Source organism: Callorhinchus milii, unplaced genomic scaffold (assembly GCF_018977255.1).
Source record: "Callorhinchus milii isolate IMCB2004 unplaced genomic scaffold, IMCB_Cmil_1.0 Scaffold12, whole genome shotgun sequence".
In the NCBI taxonomy this organism is placed as follows: domain Eukaryota; kingdom Metazoa; phylum Chordata; class Chondrichthyes; order Chimaeriformes; family Callorhinchidae; genus Callorhinchus; species Callorhinchus milii.
Window position 1 is genome coordinate 3,479,838 of NW_024704753.1, and position 23,484 is coordinate 3,503,321.

General features: G+C 45.0%; 1 protein-coding gene across 1 annotated transcript in view; it reads left to right on the plus strand.

The window, feature by feature from the left end:
* Nucleotides 1–23,484, plus strand: part of cntn4 (contactin 4) — a 267,986-nt gene that overhangs the window by 182,921 nt on the left and 61,581 nt on the right. The window contains exon 12 of the mRNA XM_042339601.1: nucleotides 4,603–4,730. Coding sequence (XP_042195535.1) covers nucleotides 4,603–4,730 — 128 coding nt within the window. The remainder of the gene's footprint in view (nucleotides 1–4,602; nucleotides 4,731–23,484) is intronic.

Here is a 23,484-nt window from a genome sequence, read left to right on the forward strand (position 1 = left end):
TCGAGACGTCTCAAAGCGCTTCCTTGTGGAATGACTAAAAAGAAAAACTCGAACAGTTGCAGTGAAAAGTAGTTCATCGCCTGAAGAGGAAGGCTGTGGAGAGGCTTGTTGTTGACCCATGGGTGCGAACGAAACCCTCACAGGCACAAAGCAATTTAGCCCAGCTCCTGGGAGAGTATCTAAGCCTCTGTTCGGGATTCGCCTCCCATATGTTTGCGATGCATGGAGCACCTTGTTTTATACGAGAGAGAGAGAGAGAGAGACAGAAGGAGGGCATTGAGCAAGCGAATCTGTGGTAACATTAAAAGGCTTCTCGTAAGATTGACTGCCTGACAGCCTTTGAGGGACCCTCGCAGAGCAGAGGACAAATCTGCTGGCAGTGTGTCTGCATTTATACCGAGAATTAATATTGTGCAGAGAGACCTCCCTGAGGTGGTAAAGGCGCCGAGACTCCGGCACAAAGCACTTCAAGATCAAATGGTTCACGTCAGATTTATTCAGGGTATTTGAGTGCGTGCGTGTGTGTATGTGTGTGTGTATGTTTGTTTATCTGGGTGTTTGTGTGTGTATTTCTGTGTGTCTAAGTTTGTGCGAGTGTGTGTGTGCGCTTGTCTGTGTTTAAATTTCTGTGTGTTTGTACGTGTCCTTGTGTGTTTGTATGTGTGTGTGTGTGTGTCTGTGTACACGTTTGTCCATCTATCTGTGTCTGTGCGTGTGTATGTCTATGTGGGTGTCCATGTCTGTGTGTGGCGTGCGTGACTGTGTGTGTGCGTGTTTGTGTGCATGTGTGTCTCTGTGTGCGTGTGCGTGTCCGTGCACGTGTGTGTCTGTTGGCGTGTGACGTGCGCATGTCTGCGTCCGTGTGCGTGTCTGCTGGCGTGCGTGTGCGTGTGCGTGTATTTGCATGCGTCTTGAGTGTGCACGGCAATCTTGCAGTGAAAAAAGCGACAGGCTTTAAAGTCCCGGTGTTTCCATGGTGAATTTCCTGCTCTCGTACCTGCCAGAGATAAAGGAGACGCCATCCTCAGGTGGCTGAGGAGCCAGTGGGATTCATAAGCTCCAATAAAACCCACACAAAACACCGTTCATCTATGTCAGCACTGCCAGAACAACAGAGAATAACATTTATACAGCAGGAGGGCATCTGAAAGTGCTTCTTCACACGACCAGCTGGGACCGTAGCTGAGGTGTGTGTGGGGGTGGGGGGAAAGGTAGCCAATAACAGGGTCAAAGAGGGAGGGAGGGAGGGATGAAGGCGAGACGAGGAGAGTGGAGAATGGTTCACGGTTTGCTCATCATAGTTGGCGTGCGAGGGACACGAAGCCGGTTGAGTGAGGGTGGGGGCGGAGGAGGTGAACTTTTCTCAAACAGCCCAGTGGATTCTTCACCTTGACCAACGAATAACAACAACAAATTGCATGTGTATATAGCGCCTTTCACATCGGGGCGGGGTGGTGGGTGGGGGGGGGCATTATTTGCGAAACATCACATAAAAAAGATCGAAAAGAGTTTTGCAAGGGATCGGGGCGGCTGTTCTTCAACGTGCAGTGTGTGGCTTTGGTCAGGTGAAATGGGTCAACAAATTTAGAGTCGTAGAATGTTACAGCACAGAAGGAGGCCATTCGGCCCATCGTGTCTGTGCAGGCTCCTTGGAAGAGCTACCCAATCAGTCCCATTCCCCCGCTCATTCCCCATATCCTTGCAATTTTATTTTCCTTTTCAAGTACCTATCTAATTCCCGTTTGAAAGTTATTATTGAATCTGTTTCCACCCATCTTTCACAGGCAGCGCCTTCCAGACTGAAACAGCTCTTCTCCATTTCAACCATTCTTCCGATGTACAATATTGATAATAATAATCCTTGCATTTGATATCGTGCCTTATCACGTCTTTCCAGACGTCTCAAAGCGCTTCACAGATTATGCTGTGAAGTGAGATTGATTGAATGTTTTGTGCGCGAAAAGTTTAACCCTCTTCAAGAAATGTTTCTCCAAAGACAATGACGGGGAAGCCACGAGGCAGCAATTTCAAAGCAAATTCATTCCTTAATTAGGGAATCTGAGAGGTGACCTCCTTCCGCAAAGCAAAAGTCCGGCTGGACGATTTGTGGGAACGCCGCACTGAAAATTAAATGTGTCGGCATTCCTGCCGGTCCTTCATCAAGGATCAAATCCAAACCGTATAACAGTGAAGCTGAACTGGAGCAGTCGGTATTGGATTTCGGGAATTCTCTCTTTGAAGTGGAAAAAATTCTGGTTGAAATGAATCCCGTGGCCAAAATAAAAGGAACTGACGTGGCAATTAGTTCCCTTTTTTTTATATATATGGAAATGCAGAGAAGGGAGTCGAAACGTGTGGGAAGAGACTGCGGGGGTTATGGAAGGGGAGGAGGAAATTAGGATGGAACCGGGTTGAATGGCCTCTTTTGGTGTTGATGAAATAGCAATTTTGTTTTTTTTCGCAAGACGTGATTAAGGGTGTTTCAGCAGCAGGAGGAAAGCAGCTGACACACCAAAGGGATCGATTACTGAGTACTGGGTACACTTTATTGATTGGTCATCGGCTTTGAGGTTTTATTAGCATGTAACAATCCCAGTGTAGCTTACACATGTCAGCTTCCTGTAATGTCCTTGTTGACATTAAACCGGCCCAGTCAAAGAGTCCTCGCCTTTCATTCCATTGACTTTCTCTCCTCGTAACGCAATCCCTGTTTGACGAAGCTGAATATCTGGAACACCAGGCACTCTATCCCCTGACATCAGTTCGGCTGAACGAACGAGGTGCTTGTTCGCATAACGACACGGCGGCAAAGTTGTCTTTTGCAGATGAAGCCACAGCCGTTCATTCTCCTGCGAAACGCGCAGTCACTACACTTAACTCGATACACGTGGAGTTCTGTAGCTTATTGGTTAGAGCCCTCGCCTCGCAAGCGAGAGACCTGGGTTCGACTCCCGGCAGGGTGAAACGTTGGGCAAGTTTCCTTACTCCACACGCCTCTGTGTGACTAGCTGTAGGCACAAACCCGATTGTTAGTCGATTGGAGGATCACTTTTCCTGGGGTAATAATTCCTAAAAAAAAATAATAAATTGGTCATTTTCAATCCACGACTGTTTGTGGGACATTGCTGTGCGCAATTGGCTGCCGCGTTCGCCCACAAATATACAGTCAATTCACTTTACAGTGTGTTCTGTGAAGCGCTTTGGGACGTCCTCCCGACGTGAAAAGCGCTATATCAAATGCAAGGATTATTATTATTATTATTATTAAAAGGCGTTAGCTATACAAATGCAAATTGCATTGTATTGCATTAACAGTAAAATCGTTCAAGATGTCTTCCTCTATGTGAGAGCTACTACCTCAAATGCAAAGCTTATTGACAACGCTGAAACGCTTTGCAGTTGAATAGCCAGAGCGGCAAAGATGGAATAAAAACAAAGTAGAGTGATTCAAATATCACAACCGATTCCTGCGATGGTGCTTTGTTTATTTGTCATTAATTTCTCCCGAATGATTTGCCACCCCGCTAAGAAGCTAATGGTGCAGATCGCTGCGAAGGAGTGCAATAAATACACTTTAAGCTCCTTGAAACTGACCAGCTGGAGATCCGGCCTCATTTTGGTGGTGGTGCTGTTTGCATTAGTGGAGGGCTGTAGCTCAGCGTTTCACCCGCAAAATATTCAGTCAATTCACTTTCCAGTATATTCCGTGAAGCGCTTTGAGACGTCTCGAAGACGCGATAAGGCGCCAAAGTCAATTGCGAGGATTATTGTCATTAGCGTGAGCAATACTGTGATGCACAATCCAATCCGGTTTCCGTGTTTGCGAGCGCCTTTCACGTTGGGCGGTTGTCTCGAGGAGGGTAGAATCGAGCGGAGTGACTGTGTGTTTCAAAATGCTTCACGCTGCTGGCTGGCCACCCGAGCCAGAGCATCGATGGGAGGGAGGGTTGTGATTAAGAAGGCGCTGCACAGACAAAGCGGGTGACCAACCATTTAACTAACGCTGAGGAAATCGATCTCGGCTGACTTACAAAATACTTCTGTTGACAAGCACGGGTTTCAGCACAGCTCCCACTGTTATACTGGATTGATACTGGATTTCTCTGCTCCTCAAAATCAAAACATAGGCTGAGTTGTTCATTAAGGTTTGATCAGCTGGGTGTCCGACACACACAGAAACCCTTCACTGGGTTTAAGAGTATCTAAATCAGATTGAGAGTTCTGCATCTGTTTGCCATCTGCACACAGAAATATCCCTGTGTCTCGAGTGGAACGCGCACTCTCTGTCTCTCTCTCCCCCCCACCACCCCCCCCAACCCGGAGAGAAAACAACAACAACAAATTGCCTTTACATCGCACTTGCTGACGCACCCTATTTACCTAATCCCAGAGGTCATTAGCTGCAGGTTCACAAGACCCAGGCTGGCCGGTGGCTTCCTTTTGGTGGACAGCGAGTAACGTTGTCGTAAAAATCCCGCAAAGCGCTTTGAGGAACGTCCTCACGAGGTGGAAGGCGAGGCGTCGGGTCAAATGCGAGGATTGTTCCTGTGTTTATGGGGCGCAAACGCCTGGTTGATTCTCGCTGATTATGTTGTGTTGCAGGATTCTCATTCTGGAGGACGGCAGCCTGAGAGTAGCCAACGTGACAAAGAGAGATGGGGGTCTCTATACGTGCATCGCTCACAACAGTTTCGGGTCAGCAAACAGCACGGGGTCCCTGGTGGTCAAAGGTACGTTGACTGATCGACTGATCGTGTTACCACGGTAGCGTCACCCGTCGGTTTCTAGCTAATAACTACAGAGCCGTGGAGTCCTGGAGTTCAGTGGTTAGAGCACTTGCTTCACAAGCGAGAGGACTTGGGTTCAATTCATGGGCAGAGCAAAATGTTGGCCAAGTTTCCTTACTCCACGCGCCTCTTGTTATCCTAGCAGTAAGTAGGAACCCGGTTATTAGTCGATTGGCGGATCGCTTTTCCAATCGCTTTTTATTTTCAAAAAAATAAACTAAAAATAATTTGGTCGCTTCAATCCACGACTGTTTGTGGGGACGCTGCTGTGTGCAACTTGGCTGCCATGTTTCGCCCTCAAAATATACAGCCAATTCACTTTACAGTATGTTCTGTGAAGCGCTTTGAGACGTCTCGAAGACGTGATAAGGCCCTGTATCAAGCGCAAGGATGATTATTATTATCATAACGTATTGATTCAATGCCAGACACGTACTGAAGGATCCTTTTCGCTCGTGGGGCGAAAGAGACCTGACAGAAATGGCAGAAGGTGAAAGGGGTGGAGCAACTGCACCGATGATGCCATCGCAAGTGACCCTGCGCAGGGTGCAATGTCACATTTTCTTCCCCTCGCAACAAAAAGGGCTCCTGCTCCCATCATCGAGGTAGCCAATTTGCACCCAGCAACGTCCCACAAACCCTTAAGTAAAGAAGCGCTCTGGGACACTCTCCCGACGTGAAAGGCGCTGTATCAAATGTTAGGGTTATTAATATTTATTATTATCATTGACGTGTGTGACGCAGTGCACATTCGGGCTCGATTTAGGCTCCGAAACAATGTCAGCAGTACTCACAGAGAGAGACGGCAGGCTAACACTTATGCCATAGTGAAGCTTTAAGTCCCCCGTTGATACTCTTTTTAAGAAGACATTAACAATATCAACACCTGCCTTTATCCTGCAATGCGAAGCGTTTTTCCATCTGAGCGTGCAGTATTTAGAAGAACGTTTACAAACACAAGAGAACCGGCTAAACGACGTTCAACCCGCAAGCCACATTCTGAAAGGGTAATAGGGAGTCTGCACGCTCAGCTCAGTAGAACGTCGAGGAAGAAAATCTCTCGGAGTCCCTTTCCGAGCGAGGGAGAGGGGAGGAGAGGAAAATTGAAAAGGAACCGAGAAGATAAATGGAATCGAGTTAGAGTGTCATTTTCCGTGTTTCAATTTTGCAAAGTGAATCTAATGACGTTGTATTGTGTGTGGGAGAATCCATTAACTGAGCCGAGACTCAGTGATATTCTCTGTGACCCGGTTCCCTCTGTAAGGCTCACAAGAAATCCGTTTGCAGCTCAGCTGATTCGATGAGAAAGGCCGTCTCCCGTCGTGTCTGAGAACCCAACCGCCCACTGATGTGCCCAAAACTTTTAAAACCTATTTTCCGCGAGATCTTATCCCCCCCCCCCACGGCTGTTCGTGAACCCGCGCAGTGCGCAAACTGGCTGCCACATTCGCGTACGAAACACAGCCACTGCGATTTACGGGAAAATCCTTTTTGAGATGCCTTTGGGATGTCTCGACGACTTGATAAGGAGCTGTGTCAAGTGCAAGGATTCGTATTACTACGTTTGCAGCTTGCAAACAGTAAATTAGCCGCTCGTCACCAACACACCCGGTATTTACCGCGAATGCCGTGAAGCGCTTTGAGATATTCGGACGTGGTAAAGGTGCGTGGTTAAGAAAAGTGACCACAGCGTCGCGGTCAAACTCAGCCCTCAGCTGATCACAGCGTTGCTGACAACGCTTAAGAAATAATAATAATCCTTGCGTTTGGTGTAGCTCTTTTCACGTCGGGAGGACATCCCAAAGCGCTCCACAGGATTCACCGTGAAGTGGATCGACTGTATTTGGGGGCAAACTCGGCAACCAGTTTGCGCGCAGGCAATGTCCCACAAGCAGCCAAGAAGTGAGAGACCAAGTTTTATTTGGAGGGATTGTTGGCTGGGAGTCCAGGAGAGAGAAACTCCCTTCTCTTTTCGAACAACACCACAGGATCTTTAAAGTCCACCTGAACAGGCACAGACGCGACCTGGGTTCAAAGTCTCACCCGAAGGACGGCACCTCCATCAATGCAACACCCCCCCACACAGCGCTGCATTGGAGTGTCAGCTCAGCCCGTGTGAGTTCAAGTTCTGACGTGGGGCCAAGGCTGACACAAACCCACTTTTAATAATAATAATAATAATCCTTGCATTTGATATAGCGCTTTTCACGTCGGGAGGACGTCCCAAACGAGAGAACACAAAAAAACACAAAGCTGCTTTTAAAGCACGAAAAACAAATGAATGAACATAGCGAATAAAAGCAAAAGCAAATAGGTTAAATTTCCCCCCCAATTAAGGACCTGCTTTAAAGTCACCTTCAGAGTATGATACATGTACGGCTGGAGATGCTGTAATTTTAATATTCGTGATTCGATTCTCAACACCGCCAATAAAGACTTATTGCTCCATTAATACACCTCTCTTGTTCGGGTGCTCTGGGAGGTCAGTCCTTCTCTCTGGCAGGGGCGATGTGTTTCGGGAGGGTTGTGCTCTGTAAAATCGAGAGGAAACAAAATACCTTTCGGCTGCTGCCTTAAATCAGTATTACCGGAGCGTTCGCGTGTGAAATAGGTCACTGTTTAGGGTTACAGGGCCTGTTTAGAATTCCCTTTCTCGCTGCTTCCTCCTCTCCCTAAGGAAGCACGTTGCTGTAATTGGTTTCTTGAGAATCTATTCTTAAAAGCACCGGTGCTCCGGTATTTTAGCAGATGTAATTTTGTTTGTCTTTTATTTGGGGGAGGGTGGGGGAAGGTTCTGATCATGTGTGAGCTCGTGCAAGACAGATTTACCAGTCAGAGAGGAAAGTATTTTTTAAGGGGTGGGGGGAGAGAGCGGGAATGTGACCCTTATTTTTTCATATATGTGCCACTGAGACCCATTTGATTCCTTTTTCCCTTTTCCCCAAAAATGGGATTTGGTCGTTGGGGGAAGGTCAAAAAGGATACGTTTCTCACCTTTCCGTCTCCTGCCCCGCCGGCCGGTGGTTTGATGTTACAAGATATTTATCAACCGACTCACTTCATAGGGATCGGGCCAGGGGCGGAAGTCATCTTTGAATCCGCTAATGACACCCTTAAAAGATTTTAATCAGGGGCGCCCCCCCCCCCTTCCACTTCGTATAACGCAAATATCGAGAAATCGTCATAAAAATGCCACATTGAATGAAACAAAATTCCCTTTTTTTGTGTGTTTTAACAATAACAGTCGTTCAGGGAGTGACCGGTTTGATTTGGTGGGTATATTGGCCAGGACGCAGGGGTGAAACTCCCTTCTCTTTCAAATAGTGTCAGCGTCAGTTTAGACGATGTGAACTCAAAGACCCGACACGGGACTTGAACCCATAACTTTCTGATTCGGAGTCAAGGGTGCTAACAACTGAGCCAGGCGAACGCACAGGCCATAACGTGTAGCGATAGTACGTTGATCAATCCTGAGCTATGATAGATATTGCCTATTTACGTCTACTTTTGAAAATGTCAGTCTTCACTAATTGTTGTTAGTTATCAATGCCACTTTTTCAACCAAAAATCATTTACAAACGGCACGATCGACGTTTGAGAATGTTACAGTAACTCAGCACTCACCTGCATAAAAAATCAGGTATAGACAGATAGTTTTTGACAGACAGCATTGAAATAAAAGCGCACAGTTAGAAAACGTCTCGGATTTCAAGAGCAGAACGCTCTGGTGCTGTAATACGGTGCGTGGCACTCGGAGAGTTAAACAGCGAGTGATTAGGACTGGGAGAAAAGGGTTGCTGAGCCTGGACGAGTGCAGCAGAGCCATAATTAATATCAACAGAGATATTCATTAACCTAGCAAGTTTCAGGCAGTGGATAGGTTTCTCTGTGAATGTTAATGAAGATCACTCACTCACTCACTCACTCACACAGTCACGATAAATCAGCTACGTGGTCAGCCAGGTTTCGGACTCACACACAGACACCCACTTAGGAGTATCCAAACCAACCTACAGAAACGTTCCACAACGCATGGCAAATTTCCGTTGGCCTGGTATGGAACGCGCACGCTCTCCCCAGAGGGACGCACCCTGCTCACCTCATTCTGGAGAGCTTGGGCCCTGTTTGGCAAGAGTACATCCTCACAGGTTTCCAATAACGGCCCTTGTGCCTTTTCTTCAGGTTATCCTTTTCCTGATTTCCTTCTTTCCTACCTACCTTCCCTCTCTCTCTCTCGCTCTCGCTCTCGCTCTCTCTCTCTTTCTCTTGCTATGTTTCTCAACTGCAGAGCTCCAACTCCATGCTTGGCTGCATTGGGATCAATTGACGTTCTGTGACTGGTGCACATGTAACTGGATTACTGGTGCTCGAGAGCATTACTGATGCTGCCTTGCTATTTTCTTATGACATGGAGAGCCCTGTTCTCAGATGGCTACTGGCTAAGCTGTTGACATTTAACTGGAGGTGACTTTCCTTCACATAAACGTGTACTTAGTAAGCAGCAGTGACAGATTCCAAAGAGCGGAGTTGAGTTACAAAGCCCCCAAGGTTTACACCAGGCTAAATTAAACTAATGGTCCGTTTTCTCTCTCCCCACGCAAACTCCCGCATTAAATATTTTGTTGGGCTTCTGCAAAGCCTAATGCAAAAAAAAAAATCCATTTTGGTTTACTTGACTTCCATGATCCCCTAAGCCTCAGAGGAAAATCTTGGAACAGCTAGAATTTACAAGAAGTTTCTTTGCTTGTTGCAGTTTGAGAGAAGTCTTTGTCGGGTTTAGACAGAGAGCAAAGCCTTGTTCAGGGGGTAAGTAGGAACACAATAAACATTTGGTCACTCAATCCACGTCTGTTTGTGGGACGCTGCTGTGCGCAATTGGCTGCTGCGTTTCACCCCCAAAATATACAGTCAATTTACTTTACAATATATTCTGTGAAGCGCTTTGAGACATCTCAATAACGTGATAAGACGCTGTATTAAATGCAAGGATTATTATTATTACTAAGTGAGAGTGGGATGGGTGGCGGGGGGTGTTTGGGGGGAAGAGGGGAGTGAGCCCATTGCACTGAGATACGCTGGATTGTGCGAATGCCACACAGACATTAAGTGGTTCTATCCACTGTGAATAAGAGCAACGTTTAAAAGCCAGCATCTGATAAAGTGAGATCATTAATAGGCAGTTAAGTTATTACAGGGAATGCAAAGAGAATTCATCGGCTCGTGGGACACCAGGAGAAATTAACAAAGCATAAAATGGAAAACAAAAGCAGAGAATAATGACTCTCAGGAGAATTAAGCCATATTATTAGAGCAACGTACGTGCTACATCATTTCAGTTCCAATTCCAACAGTTCATTTTATTGTGCTCTGACCAACTGAGCGAAACGCGCATGAAACGTTCGCTGTGCGAAGAAGTACCGAGATATAGTGTGTGAAGGTACTGGACTTACACATCGAATCTGTCGATTGACAGCTGGGACACCCTTGCGGCCTCAGCGGTTTCCTGTCCCACTCTGTCACTTACTGCCCTGCAATGGTCCCAGTTTGTTAACTAAGACAAACGGTGTTCCTTTCCATGCTGATTTTATTCTTGGAAGAGCAAAATCACTTGTGAACATAATTTACAGCTTGCAAGGTGGCCAATCGGCCCATCAAGTTTGCACCGGCTCTGGGGGCAAGTTGTCTATTCAGTTCCAGTGCTCCGCCCTATATCATATATCAGACATCAATCTAAAGAACAGAGAGTTTCGCTCAGCCTGTAGAATTAAACCCCCCCACTCCTACAGCCCTCTACACCCCCCCTCTCCCCCCCACACCTTGTCTTAATCATTCGTTCATCAAAATGTGGACAAAGTTGACATTTAGCTGCTTTGTAATAAACCTTGTCCTCACTTATTCCTTCGAAATCGAATCTGACAGAACAATTATCTTGCAACTTGAGGTTTTTCCTTTCCCTTACAGCAATTATAATTTTAACTACGGGAGAGCCAGCGAAACGTAGGAACAAAATGATGTAATCTCGCTTGCCAGCAGGTCAGACAACCATGTTGTCAATATTGAGTTCATAAATTGACTTTTCTTTGTCCTGCGATGGATTTTTTGTCCTTTCAGTTTCTGAGCTTCCCCATGAATCATCTTTCACGTCCAACTTGACAGACGTCGGCAAAAAAAAAGGCAACAGCAGTGCTTAAATGTCACCAAGGAAATTATCTACAGTCTATTACCAGAGGGTTTTTCGATCAGTGTTCCACTCAAACACAAATGTAAATAGGAGACTTGATTAGATGGATGAACTAATGCACAAAAGGAGCCTGGTTCAATTCAGAATTCATTTCAGGGCATTATTTTTCTTTAAATCCTCTAAATCTACCATTTGGCTCTTCAGTCCCAGCTCTCTGAAAAAGCCATGCATTTTGTTCCAATATCCTATCCTTTCCCCTCATCCTTTTATAGTTTGCCTTCTTTGGTGTTGTGAGTGAGTAATTCCACCCTGGTTTCCAGGAGGAGTATTCGATTTTCTTAGCATTTCAGAATGTCCAGGATTCGGCAAATTGCTGAATTTGCTCTCAATTTGGAGACGTCTCAATGACATGATAAGACGATCTAATCTAGGAATCAATTGATGGAGAACAATTGATGTCTGGGAGTGATTATGAAGCAGAAATTTCATCCAGTGACGAATATAAAAAGTTGTGGTCAGCTGGGGTGGTATAAAGTGAAAGAACATGAAGCCCCAAATTGATCAGAAGGCAGTCTCAACTCAATGCTGGACTGCCTGACTTACACTAGGGAGTCGGAGAGGACATTTTATTTAGTGTGGATGGAGCCTTTTGCCAAAGGGGCTGTGTGTCCCTTTGCACGAGGGACCAATTTGATCAGCTGTGCAATGCCAGGAAATAATGAACCACAACGTGCATTATTGGGCTATTAATAGAAGGGCCAGAATCTTGTGTCTTTCTGGTCACTGGTTCAGCCATAAGCTCTTAATAATAATAATAATAATAATAATAATAATAATAATAATAATAATAAACCTTGCATTTTGATATAGCGCTTTTCACGTCTTCGAGACGTCTCAAAGCGCTTCACAGAATACACTGTAAGGTGAATTGACGGTATATTTGTGGGCGAAACGCGGCAGCCAATTGCGCACAGCAGCGTCCCCACAAACAGTCATGGATTGAGTGACCACATTTTTTTTTGGAAGGAATTATTATAATTTCTTCAAATTACAATAATGTGTGTGAGACAAGGTGGTGGTGGTGTGGGGGGAAGGTTGGCCTTCCCCAATTGGGAGGACTGAAGGCTGGGTGGTCTAAAGGGTGAGATCAGAGAGGTCGAAGGGTCTTCTTCATCCGAGCCAATGTTGGTGAAGAGCCCGCAAGCCTGTGAACCAGAGCCCAAACTGTGTGTCGTTGAACAAAGGGGAAGAGTTGTCGATCTGAGAGACCCACCCATGAGCGCACGACTAAATATTTAGCTCAATCCTTTTCAAAGTTTGGGAGTTGCATCGTGCGAGGGAATCGTAAGCCAGTCTGATAAACTTTCACTGCGTGTTATGGCAGGGAAAGGCGGGCGGCGTGTAGGTTTGGGCAGAGTATCCAAACGCTGTGATGTTTGACTTCCCGTAAAGTGGGGAAAAAAAATAACATTTACTGCCTGTATAAGTGATAATATTTGCTTTGATAGCATGAAACACGAAAACAAAACATGATAATAACTAACAGCTTGCTTTAATAGAGTCAATTTGCAGGTTACATTTGCTCTCTCTCCCTTCGGAGCGTTTTTGGCTGTTTAATTACAGGCCTCATTGGTTCAGTATTATCTTCAATGTAAAATGTCACCAAATTTGAAGAAGCATATCTAATGTGAGCATTTAAATGTAATATCGCTCATTAGTCTGTATGGAAGAGGGATTATTCATTCTGTAACTCCAGTGAGGAAAACAGGAGAGAGGGGGGTTGGGGGGTGGGGGGGGGTTTAGGGACAGAGGAAAATGTTTCCTTGCGTTCTTGCACTTTTGCAAAGTTTACAAAAGTATATCATGCTTACGTTTGACCCCCACCCCCACTCCCACCCACCCAACTGTGTCTCTCAGCCTCCACCCAGCGCTCAGTATTTTGTTGAATATAAAAGTAAGCGGTGCTCAAGAATAATGGCAGCTTATTTCAGTTAATGGTTGCATGTTTGCCTTGCAGTTAGGTGGTGTAAATCAGGGGGTGACACTGTTGGTCTGTTGGCTCACTTGGTTCTCTCGTGGGCAGTTAACAGGCGAGCGACACAGCTGGCGCTGTTATTCAGTAGCGAGGCAGGCAACTAACTGAATTTTTACTCCTCGCTTCCTCTCCTCTCCTCTCCTCTCGGCTCGGCTGGTGCCACGGTTTGGCTCAGTGAATGTCACCAGCCGCACTCCAGCACCTTTGCAGCCTAAGTGGCCTTTTTTTTCTGGAGTCAACCTAGACAGTGGGTGGAGGTTGGACATTTGACGGGGGAAGGGGCAAAAGAGAGGTAGGGTATGGGAGAGAAATCACACCCAAGCCCGATCCTGTCCTCACACAATGTGCCTGTGAGCACATGCACTGGATCTTCTCCAACTCTCTCATGATTGAAGCCCCTTTTCTTTCATCTGACAATTCAGGATCTGTCTGACTACAACCCTTTCAACCATGAGGCCCCGTGTTGTTTAAACACCAATCTGTGAGACAGGGGCAATCACTTGGATCTACACCTTGCCTCCTGCTTTTGAAATCGCTCACATATTTTCCTTTGTGTCTCCCTGGTATTGACGTAGGGCACGTTTCTCAATGTACAGTCGTCTCAAAGCACAAAGAGGTCGGGCGAAATTGCTCGATACGATTGTGAAAGTCGCACAAAGGCGATGCGATGAAATCTTAACAGCGATTTGGGTTTACGACTGAGTGGGTTGTATATTTTTATAAATTTTAACCTGTTGCTCATTTGATAATTTTGGATGCCGTTTTTCTGCTGTTCTTCGAAAGAAACGGCATCAAAGTTAAAAGCCACTCAAATCTTTCTCGCTGGCAACACTGCATTACGTTTGAAGGCAAAGCGGTTCGATAGGTTAAGACTAGGTGGAATTTTGCAGGTCCCTTAATCTGGCATTGCTGCCACCAGAGACCCAAAATAACATCAATCGGCCCGAATAAAATCTGTGTAAGAAATGCAACCCAATTCTTCTGATACTGCACAGCCATGTTCAATATGACTTCAAGTACAAAGGCAGATTGTGTAGGAGACTTGAGAGGGAATCAGAGAGCTATTTATCAAACAAACCAATTGAAGAGTACGAGAGATTAATGTAGGGATTTTTTTTTACGCACACACACACACTTGTTATTTTGCCTTGGAGCCCCGATGTCCAATATACAGAAATGGCTGCTGCGCCCTTCGCGCCGGACGGCATCTCGGAGCGCTAAACAGTGGCGGAGCTCCGATTCCGAGCCAGGGGGAGGGGGAAGTTGACCTCAGGCACGATCGAAGAGGAAGGTCTTCAGCGCGACCTGAAAATGGGGAGAGTGGGGGGGGGGGGGCAAGGTGAAAGGATTGAGGGAGAGGGTTCTGCAGCTTCAGGGCGTAGTGGCTGAAAGAGCGGCCACCGATGGTGTGGGGGAGAGCATCTATGGGAGAATGAGGAGGCCGGAGCCAGTCGAGAGAGGCAGCGGATCGTGGTATAGGAAGAGAGTTGGCTGGGGAGAGAGGGTTGGTGTCAAGGCGTGAAGGGATTTCGATACAAGAGTGTGGATCTTGAAATTGTTCCGCTCTATGTAATGTAACTTTGGGGGTGCTGTGCTTCAGATGAACTGATGTCCCGTTTGCCTGTTCAGGTGAACACTGGAGATCCCCACAGCACTGCTCGAAAAGAGAAGTTTCTCCCAGTGTTACGAGCCAAATTAAATTAAATTAAAGTAAATTTAGTCACTCGCATCTCGGCTCTTTGTGTTACGTTGCTGTGTGCAAATCGGTGGCCATTTTTGCTTACAGCTGCACAGTCATTGCACCTCCCGGTAAAAAATAATTGCGTGAAGCTCTTTGAGACGAGGTGATGAAGCCCATCATCAAATGCGAGAATGATAATAAACCAATGATAATAAACCAATAATCATAACGCTCAGATGTGTAAACACATCTGCACTGCTTTGAGGGGTTAAGAAATAGTTCCTGTAAGCAGGTATTGAAAGTGTTGGTTGTCGCGTTTCGCCCACAAAATATACAGTCAATTCACTTTACAATTTCCGTGAAGCGCTTTAAAACATCTCAATGATGTGATAAGGCGCTATATAAAATGCAAGGATTATTATTAATCCTTATACTCCGCTCCCCGATCACCCCAGTCCTTGCCAGACTGCACTGGCTGTCTGTCCCAGAGAGGATCGACTTCAAGATCCTCATCCTTCTCTTCAAATCCCTCCACTCCTCTGCAACCTCTTCCCTCTCTGACCTCCTCTCTCCTCACAACAGTGCCGTTGCCTTCGTTCCTCCGGGTCTGGCCTCCTCCTTGTCCCCCGAATCCTCCACTCCAACATCGGCGGCCGTGCCTTCAGCCACTACGCCCCGAGGCTCTGGAACTCCCTTCCTCACTCCCTTCGCCTCGCCCCCTCTCTTCCCATTTTCAGGTCTTGGAGGGCGCTATATAAATCCAAGTTGTTGTTGTAAGAATGATCAATGCAGGGGACATCTTTTGTTCAGTGAGAATGGATTGGAAAATGGGTAGAATTCCACGCTCTGTATCTCCCAGAGTCTGTTCTCTTCGACGTGAAGCTTTCTCGCTATCAATTCCATCCGGCTCGTGTCACTTGCTCCTCATTCCTTCTGTCAGCTTGCATTGTCCCTGACTTGTCTTCTCTCCGTCTGGCTCCTGATCACCGTTTCTCTTTTAGCCGTCGCTTATCTCTGGATTTTTGTCTCTCACCGTTCTTTCTCCCTCATCTCTCAGTCTCTCAATCATCTCTACCCACCCTTGATTTATTATTATCAGGACAAAAAAAAAAACAGCTTTGTTCTCCATTCCACTCTCTCGTTATCAGCCACTCAATTCAGCATGAATTAGACATTACAGGAGACAGGCGATTATCTGAAGGAAAGACTGCAGCCAACAATGCAAAAAGCTGCAAATGGCAATTTCCTGGAACGTTCATCATAGGAGCCATAGGGACGGGGATGAATACATAACATTCATTCATCAAAACAACACCATCTACTCAAATCAACTTGCATTTTATACAGCGTCCTTCATTGTGAATGTTTCCCGCTGTCAATGCGGAGTAACGGGTTCCAAGGACTTAAACAAACCTGCACCGGACAAAAGGGTAAATACTTAATCCTCGCCTCATTCCAAGTGAAGTAACACAATTGATTCACCAGGTTTTCCTTACCAATGTGAGGCCAGAAAATTCCACGTACACCCACAGAAATGTACAGGGCAGAAGGAAGCCATTCGGCCCATCGTTTCTCTCCTGGCTCTTTTAAAGAGCAATCTTTTCAGTCCCATTTAAACTACCTTTTCCCCATACCTCTGCGGTTTACTCCATTTTTTTAGATATCTATCTAGTTTCCTTTTAAAAGCTAATATGGATTCTGTCTCAACCACAGCTCCCAGCTGGGTATTCCATATCCTAACCACTCTGTGCGTTGAAAAACCTTCTCCTTACCTCCCTGTTTGCTCATTCGCTAGCTATCTTAAATTGACGCTCTCCAGGCATTGCCTCATTGAGCTGTGGAAGTAATTTCACCCGAATGACTCCATTAAAAGTATTGCCTCGTAATCACACAGTCTCAGGCTTTACAACAATTTTGTCTTAGAAAAAATTAGATGGTTCAGAATTGTATGAAATTCTTGAATTCGGTCTTAATTTGGAAGGACTGAGAGAATTGCTCTTTGTAAGAACACCGGCACGGACTAGTTTGTTTCCAATGTCATATCACTGACATAATTCTGGCTAGATGTCATCTTCCTCTGACACAGACAGAGAGGAAAGAATGGTCAGATTCAATTCCGAAACAGGACCTGGCTAACAAAACAAGATCATTCAGTGGCTGAATTGCCTTTTCTCACTCATACATTCCTGGAGTACGCATGTCTCTTCCATCTGTTTCTTATTCCCCCTTGCAATTGCTCCAACCCAGTCTTAGTTTCACACACACACAAACACTCACACACACACACACACCGTATCTCGCTGTATTTCCTGCCTCTCTGGCACGTAATAATCTGATTTATTGCCATGTATGTCTTGTCTTAATACTTTCATCTCCCTTTGGATTCTCTTTTCTACACAATTTCAAGCACAATGAAACTAAATTCATTTGGAGGATAAAACACTCACTCAAATCCTCCAGGCACACTGAATTTTCTTTTGCCAACTACTTATCAACTTCAATATATGTATGTAAAAGTGACAGATTCCACCAACTTTGGCTTCAATTCGCTTTGGAAGTAGTTGTAAACACACGGTTAAGGTATTGCTCATAACAAAGGGTATTTCATTGTCTGTTGACATATTACTTCAACCCATCAAACTGTGAACCGCTTGTTTGCACATCATCACTCAATCTTGCAGTTGAAAGCAATGGCGGAATCCATGGGGTACCTCGCGATCTCACACTAAATCACTCTGACTTGTGATTGAATCTACCGAATGCGCTCAGTAGGACGAGATGGCACTCAAAACGACGAGTGAGCACAGCAGAAAGTTTCAAACCTTTCAGAAAAAAATCGATTTGGCAACCACTCAAAAAATTGCAGCGTCTTAAATTAAATTATTAATTCGTGGCTCAGTTTTCTCCGGTCAGCTTCTCCTCCTCCTCCTCCTCCTCCTCCTCCTCCTCCTCCTCCTCCTCCTCCTCCTCCTCCTCCTCCTCCTCCTCCTCCTCCTCCTCCTCCACCACCACCACCGTCTCCATCATCATCTCCATGTTCAGTCGGCAAGAACAGAGCAAACCCCCATTCCTTTGAAGGTCGGAGCATTACGAGATCGAATGGGTTTCTACAATCTGTCCAGTCCTCCAGAGCAGTTGCTTCGTTGCCCTCAGGGCTGGTTGTGGAACCTTGCTGGCTCACACGGGCCCCTTGCTGGCCCTCAGAATAACAGTCGCTACACTTGGTGTAGGCCTTGCTCCTCCCAAAGGGTCTATTGGCGTATTACTTCAACCCATCAAACTGTGAACACTTTGCTTTGCACTTTGTGATGATTCTAAGCGATCCGGTGCTCTTTCAGGCTGCTCGCCTGAATCTCCTCGCCATCTGCTTCCCACTGCACACATTTTGCTACTTGTCACATTGAAGTCAAGAACTCTCTCCTGATGGCCAGGTGACGTAACAGGCAGCACGGCCGAGAGACCTTCTCTAACTGGTGTCAGAACATGACACCAGGAAGAGAGAGAGAAGGAGAGAGTGAGAAAGAGAGAGAGAGAGAGAGAGGAAGGGTGAGGGGTGGGATGGGGGTCTAATTTGCGGTAATACTTAAAGAGTTTCTTAATAACGAAACCTGATAGAATTTCTGTTGACCGTTGTCCACAGATTGACCGCAGACAAAGTGAATGTTGGCGAGGCCCCACCCAAATAATAAAAATAATAATCCTTACTTGAATCAGCGCCTTTCACCTCGGGAGGTTGTCTCATAACCCTTCACAGGGTACAGTGTAGTGACTGTGTAATTTGTAGTTGTTATAATAATTCCTTCCAAAAAAAAAATTGGTCACTCAATCCATGACTTGTTTGTGGGACACTGCTGTGCGCAATTGGCTGCCACGTTGCGTCCACAAAAGTATATCCTGTGAAGCACTTGGAGACGTCAGAAGTACAAGTACTTGCAGTACAACAGAAGCCTAGGAGGGAGATATAAGTGATATTGCAGTCAAGGCATTATGCTGATTTTTATAAGCCATTTAGACATCGCTGTCATGGTTAATGAAATTCATCAAAACCCCTTTGACTGATTCACTTCAGCTGCCTACTCCGCACATGGCAAGATCATTTACAAACCATTCGGTTTCTAATCAATAACAATACCATTATCGTTCCTGGCATGAGCTTGTGAGCTGTTTAACGCCGTGCAAAAAATACTTACTTACGATTACAGCCCTCGACCTGTGTCACCGAAATAACCCGGCCAGGTGATTCGTGAAGGACTGTAATTAGCTGTGTTTTGTGGTGAATCAGCAGGGATTTCACCAGATTACACGTGATGAGTGATTTACTAAAATAATTGTGAGGTTTGCGCATCCTGGTGCATTGCGTTATAAAATTACAATGATTTGTTTATTATTAAGAGAATTAATAAATGTTTAGTTGATGCAGCATGTTGAAAAATTGCAATTGCTGGTTAATTAACTAGAAAACAGCCTCTTAGAGCAGTTACCTGTTGTTCCTACTGCTCTCCAATCCTTTGTCCTTCTGCCTGTTCCTGTTCACAGTCTACGTAAGTGCTGTGCACATCTCCGACCCTGATCTAAAGGCATCTGTCAATCAACGTCAGCTATCATCAACTCTTCCTGTTAGAAACCTCTGATAACTCACTAATTTGTGAAGCTACGACTCATTAGGGCAGATTTCCTCACTCAGGGAGTTGTTCGGGTGTGGAATCCATCGCTGCAAGTGTCAGTTGAGGACAGGGTGATTATTAGATAATAAAAAACTAATAATAGTAGTATTAATAATAACAACATTGCCTGCATTTGATATAGACCTTATCACATCATTGAGATGTCTCCAAACGTTTAATCGGATTTTACCGTGAAGTTCAACGACTGTATATTTTGTAGGTAAATGCAGCAGTCAATTTGTGCATAGCAATGGGCCACAACAGCCATGACCAAGTATTTTTGGGTCAGGACGCCCACAGAAACTCACTTCTTTTTTGTTCAGTAGTGTCTCGGCATCTTTACGATCCTCTTGAACACAGACCAGATCTCGGTTTAACATCTCATCCGAAGAACAGTACCTCTGTCAATGCAGAGCTCCCCCAGTGCTGAACTGGAATGCCAACCTAGACCTAGACTATAGTCCAGGTGTATTATCGTTTAGAGGAGACATTAAACTGAGGTCCTCTCTGCTTGTTTAGGTGGACTTCAAAGATCCCCTTGGTAGTGCTTGAAAAGAGAAGGGCGTTTCACCTAGTCATCTTGTGTAAGATTCTAGCTAATAATTCCCCACGTAAAACTGGCTCTTCATTTCATGCACAGTTCATCGTGAAGCATTTTGAGATGTCTTGCTGGCCAGAGCCGCATGGTGCTGCATCAGGTGCAAAGATTTTTGTTGTTCATAAGGATTAATTTGAAATGAAGTCAATGGAGGCAGACTGCACTGTAGTGGCGAGCGAAAGGGTATTGGTAGACAGAAGGGAAAACAAACAAAAAACAAATGGTAATTGCATTATTAATCAAATAATCATTGTTTTTCTCCCCTCCTTTCCCTAAATGATGGATGTGGCATCAATCCCCATGGCTGAAAGATGACATTTTCTTGAATGTTGGTTCATGATGGATAATACCAGGGAACTATGAGAGGCTCAGATAGCAGGAAAATTAAATGCGGTAATTGAAAGAAGTCACCATTGAATTGCTTAATCAACTAGTAAATTCTGCAATTAGTCACCTCCCCAAGAATATAAAATGGTAAATAATATTCAAGAGTAGTTTTTTTCTCTCCGAACGCCTTTATTGTTGGAATAATCTGTTGGAACACATGCTGGTATCAAATTCCCAAAAGGGCTTCAGATTTCTCAACCAACACACGTTTGCCAGATTGAATGGGAATCGGGATATTTCTTCAGCTTGGTATCAAATATTGTCCTCCCCTTTCATTGCCAGTGCGATCCCAGCCAAGTCAATGAGAAATACGCTCTCCCACCAGTTAGGGTACGTGAATGGCATCTACTGTGAGTGAGGACAAAACTTGTTGCGATAGCTGTTTAAGGGGACGAAGAGTTACAATACAAAACAATTTATATTTATACAGTGCCTTTCATGTCGGGAGGTCGGCTCAAAGCGTTTCGCCCACAAAATATACAGTCAATTCACTTTACAGTACATTCTCTAAAGCGCTTTGAGATGTCTCAATGACATGATAAGGTGCTATGTCAAGGATTATTAGCACCCAAGCTGGAGTAGAAACTTGGGGCGGGGGCGTGGTAGGGGTCGGAGGAGCCGGGGATGGAGAAAAATAAGGGAAAACACAGTCAAAGACGCGCATTTGAAGTTAGTTGACCAAACTGGCTTGGAGCGAGATAATTAATTTGGGCTGACATCAAATGTGCTAATATAGAGGTCAGTGTGAGCAGTCCATAAAGCACCAGAAGAAGATGTAGTCTCTGAACACTGGAGTTAATTAATTGAGTCAATATTAGACAATGGTATTGAGCCCATTATTATTTTCCACTCCTGCCTGTACCGAACTTTGTTGCCCTTCATCCCTCTACTGACTCTGTTGTCCCCTCATGATTCTTTATGATTCTTTCTGGAGGTCTGTCCAGGCAGAAATGGATAAGACTGGGCCAGTTTGTCAAACCGATGCCTCAATAAGTCAAGTGGCCATCAACCACTAGTTAACTGGGCACCAGCTCAAGGGTCTTTGTGGCTTTTTGAGATTAATCCCTTTTTTACTGCACATTTTCTCCACTAACTAACCAGGGTCTTCTTTAGAACGAAACAAAACATTTGCAGCTCTCTTATCCTCGTGGATGTTCAGATTGCAGAACCACAGATGGTCATGAATTTTTATTGTTGCATCGAAACGAACGCAAGAAAGAAAGAAAGACCGAGGCAAGTTTTCGGCTTGTAAGACAAAAAATATGGGAAGATTTCAGGGAAATTTGAGGTTGAGGTGAACAAATACTCGAGGAAGTTCTTCTCCCGGTGTCCCAGACAACAGATCCCTCAGATAAAATAGGTCATTCGCTTCATAGTTACTTGTGGGATGTTCATGTGTGGATGCTAGCTGCTGTGTTTGCCTACAAAAACACGCAGCTTTGAGATATTCTCCTAACACAATATCAAATGCAAGGATTATTATATTTTTATCATCGATATAGTGCGGGATAATCTGCGTGGGATAATTATGTTGACTCTTGAAGTGGTTTACCTTATAACGGCAGCTATTTTTGTTTGGCAAAGCATTTTGTTGAAGGGCGTAGAGGAGATCTCAGTGCTGCTCAGCCTCTGCAAAGCCAGAGCATTGCACACAAGCTGAAAGAAGTTGGCGGATGCAAAGTGCCCAGAGCGGACGGGGCTGGTGGTTGAGTGCACAAGTTCCTTCACGCGGAGAAGGAACAAAAGCATGAAAAGGGCAATTCCCCCTGGGGAACCCCTGAGTTAATGGGGAAAAACTCAGCAGACGCAGCATCAACTGGAGCGGAGATACAGTGATAAATTCAGTGTACTAACACTGTCAGTCCACCTGTCAAACCTCAGTCCCAGGCAGCAACACGTTCTCGAAACCTATTTATCTCGTGTAAAATACATTGTTTTTGTTGAGAGATCTCAGTGCTCTGTCTTGCTGTTTTTGTTTTGTTCCGATTCAATTGCGCAACGCATGATTAAGTGGCTGCATTACAAACAGATGAGAATTGGTTATTTTCAATGCAGTTTATGGGAAGCTGTGATCCAAGCACAAAATTCCTCGGCAAGGCTAGTTATGCGTTTATCTACATTCAAATCTATCACAGTGTCCGTGGGTTACCATCACTCCATGCTGCCTGCGCTCGTGACTCAATGGAAACTGTCAATGAAATCTGAACATGTACTGGAGCTCAGAAGACAGGAAATGCAATAAATAAGAAGAAAAATGCTTGCATCTGATATAGCGCCTTATCGCGTCTTTGAGGGTCTCACAGCGCTTCACAGAATACACTATAAAGTCTTCATCTGGACGGTTGTCGGTCAGGATAGCGGGAGAAAGGCCCTTCTCTTTTCGAGTCGTGCCATGGGATCTCAAAGAGGGTGATGGTATCTCAGTTTAATCAGTCTCATCTGAAGGATGGCACCTCTAACCATGCAAGTCAACCGCAGCACAGAATTAGAGTTAGCGTAGACATTGAGATCGAAACGAACCCATTGCCTTCTGAATCAGAGGCAAAACTGCTACCAACTGAGCCAGGCTGACACATTTTGTGATACTGCGAAACATATTGTGAATGATATCACAAATATCAATTTAAATTATCGACCATTAATTCTTGAATGAGAACAGGTGTGTAAAAAACAGCCGCTTTGTCCCTGGCAAAAGGGAGAAACTCAGGAATAAAACTGACGTCCAACTAGTATTACATCAGACAAAAATATAATCTGGGTTGAAAAACATTTCAGGAAAAACCAATTAAACTCCTAGTTTCAGAGCACGGACAGAGCACATTATTAAAACAACTCAGAGATGAAATTATTGCCTTTTAGTTGCTCTCAAGCGTCAATTATTGTCTAGCCACAAATAATTTGCCACTTTTAACATGCTTTAAGAAAGCATTTGGATCAAATTGGTGAAAACCCAAATTGGAGTTTTTTGTCCTATAACAGAATTATCCCACAGTTTCAAGCCACAGTTCTGCAGGTAATAATGCCTTACATTTACAGTGATGAAAAAAGCACAGTTAAAGTCCCCCACCCACTGCTTTCCCCGCTTTGAACAAGCACTTCATTTTTCTTCCTGTGTCTTTCTTAGAATATCCTGATTAACACGTCAAGGAAA